Consider the following 3,139-nt stretch of genomic DNA (forward strand, 5'->3'; position numbering starts at 1 on the left):
TATACATTCTGGAATAGAAATTGTTTGCATTTGAAAAGGGGGGGGAGTTTGCCTGACATGAGCTCCGTGATTTTTTCCTCCTGCAAGGGAAGGAATGCCCAGCGACAGAGGGCTTTGGGCAGGGGATGCAGGGAAAAGAGGCTCCTAAAGAATGCCTTCCCTTGCTCCCTTCTGCCCAGGGCTCTTTCCTCCTCCCCCCTCCCCTCCGATGAGGGGAGGAAATGCCTTGCCCTTTGCCCACCCTCTGGCCTAAATCCCTCCCTCAATTTGCCTCGATCGTGATCGAGGCAAAGTTCTCATTCCCAGGACCCGGGTTTTTTAAAAAGAAACGGTATTTGTGCCGATTTCAAAAGACCCGCGCTAGGGGCCATTTACCACGGAACGGATGTGCAAGCCCCGGATTCGCTTGTGTGAGATTCGGGGTGAGTAGGAACTTCACGTGATTGAATCGGTTTCAAAACCGATTTTTTTTGTAATGTGAATGGGCCCTAGGTTTGTTGAACTTAGTTCTTACTGAAATTAATGGGACTTAAATCAGTCAATGCAATTTGTCCCAGTGACTTCAGTGGAAGTTAGGTTCAGTTAATGTAATAGTTTTATTAGTTTTACTACAGTGTTGACTATAGCCCAGCTCCTACTGAAATTCAAAACTATCTGAGGAAAGCTTACAAGCCTTACTCTCTGTTACATCTTAATGAATTTAATGTGGTTCTTCTACTACATATATTTCACACTAAGGCTGCATCTGCATTGCAGAAATAATCCAGTTTGACATCACTTTGCCACAGCTCAGTGCTATGAAATTCTGGGAACTGTAATTTGTTGTGGTACCAGAGCTCTCTGACAGAGGAGGCTAAATGTCTCACAGAACTCTAGTTCACAGAATTCCCTAGAACTGAGCCAGGGCAGTTAAAGCAGTCTCAAACTGGATTATTTCTGCAGTGTGTTTTGCACCAAAGGCTGCAGTCCTATACCTACTTTCCTCAGAGAAAGCCTCTGCTGAAGTCAAAAGGGCTGGTGTCTGTGTAGACACATGCAAAATTGTACTGTAAGGTTGCATTTCTATAACACTTGCACAAAATGAATGCTGAAAAATAATTCCAAATCCTAGTAAATTTAGTCAGACTTACTTCTGAGCACTATGCATAGAGACTGACTTTCAATTGGTCAAAAACAGTTTTTCTTCTATTTTTGTTTACAGATTCTCTTACTATTTCTTGAAGCGACACTTTTTGAAATGATTTCTTCTCAGCCTAATGAGCTTCTTACAGATTTAGTGGCTTGAAGAGAACATATGGACTCTCAAGTGAGATTGGCAGCACGCACCTGCTCCTTTCTACTTAGAAGTCAGTCCAGATGAGTGCAACCGTCTCTTTGCAAGACAGCAGGCATAGAAGTTTAGCCATAAAGTTCTGCTGGGTGATGTTTGCTTGTTTGCTTGATATATATTTCTAACTATGGGACCCAAGGTGGTTTACAGCAGAAGAATAAAACAGAATCTACATATGTGCATGAATATTTATGAATGTATGTGTCAGTCTCTCTCATGCATTGCCTCTTCAACACAACGTAGGGAAACATCTAGGATGGGGATAGGTTTCATTTAGATGCTGTAGCCCTTGCTCCTTTTCTGTGGAAATGCCACCTTACAATTTCATAAGGATATCTGTGAAGGCAAAAAGGGAACCAAAAGGATACACTTTTTCACTCACAGAGGGGACTCTGATTTTCTGCTAGAGAAGAAGAAGAAATCCCATTGTTACCTTGTTGTTGTTAACTGCTGTCAAGTTGACTTTGATTTATGGCAACCCTATGAATAAGAGACCTCCAAGTCACTCTGCTATCAGCAGCCATGCTCAGGTCTTGCAAGTTCAGGATTCTGGCTTCCCCCGACTGATTCAATCCACTAATACCTATGTTTTCCCTCCTGGCTCTATCTTTCTTTCATAACTTTACTCCAGAGCTGCTGGGATTCAACTACAACCCTTCATCTTGTTGTTGTTTTGTGCCTTCAAGTTGTTTCAAACTTATGGCAACCCTAAGGTGAAAACTATCATGGAATTTTCTTGGCAAGATTTCTTCAGAGGAGGTTTACCATTTCCTTCCCCTGAGGCTGAGAGTGTGTGACTTGACCAAGGTCACCCAGTGGGTTTCACGGCTGAGCTGGGACTTTAATCCTGGTCTCCAAAGTCCAACACTCAGACCTCTACACCACCCTTTATCTAGCCCAAACCAAAAGGGACTGAACCATCATTGCAGGTGACCCCTGGACCAACATCTCTGCACCTGCCTCTCAGTTGGGACAAGATCTTGGAACTAGGGTGACCAGATGCCCTCGACACAAAGGAGGACAAGGCACCCCAAAATGTAGGACATCCCAGAAAAACATCAGATGTCCCCAAAGAAAAGCTAAAAAACCCCAGATCAATATAAATTTGTCCATCTTAGTGATGCTCAGAATGGAGGACCTTTTGGGATTGCTCCTGGACAGAAGGCTGAACTGGGGGACAGGTCCTGGAAAAGGAGGACTAAGTCTGGTCACTCTGTGTAATACAGTATATATCAATCATCCTTCTTAGCAGTGCTCAAAATGGAAGACCTTTTGGACTTCCTCCTGGGCAGAAAGCTGAGATGGAGGACAAGGGTCCTGGAAAAGGAGGACTTCATCTGCCCACCCTACATAATATATAAACCATTCTTTTTAGTCCTGCTCAAAATGGAGAACCTTTTGAACTGCCTCCTGGGCAAAAGGCTTGGAATGGAGGTCACGTCCAGGAAAAGGAGGACGAGGTCTGGTGACCCTGCTGGGAACAGGAGCATTGTTTGGGGGGAGGGAGGCAAGGGAAGGACTAGGTGCGATGGGTCCTGAATCCTGCAAAAGGGGGGAAGCAAAAGCAAGGAGCTGAGGGCCAGCAGGAGAGAAAGTGCATCATCGTTACCTGGCGCAAAGACCATGATCCCTTCCTGCCCAGGGATGCGTGGAGCCAGAACGTGTGGAAGCAGGAGGAAGAGCCAGGCAGAGAGGCAGGCATGCGGTTTGCAAGAGCCGGCGGCAGGAGCAGCAGCACCTTGGAGAGCTCCAGTCCTCCTCCTCCTCCTCCTCCAATGCAATGCTCCCTTGAGGAGGAAGGAAAGGGAT

At 45.5% G+C, this 3,139-nt stretch overlaps 1 protein-coding gene across 1 annotated transcript in view; it reads right to left on the reverse strand.

Annotated features, from left to right (window-relative positions):
- LOC121917270 (A-kinase anchor protein inhibitor 1-like) overlaps positions 1-3,139 on the reverse strand; it is an 11,657-nt gene extending 8,518 nt beyond the window's left edge. The window contains exon 1 of the mRNA XM_042443052.1: positions 2,940-3,139. Within this exon, the coding sequence (XP_042298986.1) occupies positions 2,940-2,955 (16 nt within the window). The 5' untranslated portion in view covers positions 2,956-3,139. The remainder of the gene's footprint in view (positions 1-2,939) is intronic.

The sequence above is a fragment of the Sceloporus undulatus genome, unplaced genomic scaffold, assembly GCF_019175285.1.
Source record: "Sceloporus undulatus isolate JIND9_A2432 ecotype Alabama unplaced genomic scaffold, SceUnd_v1.1 scaffold_14, whole genome shotgun sequence".
NCBI lineage: Eukaryota > Metazoa > Chordata > Lepidosauria > Squamata > Phrynosomatidae > Sceloporus > Sceloporus undulatus.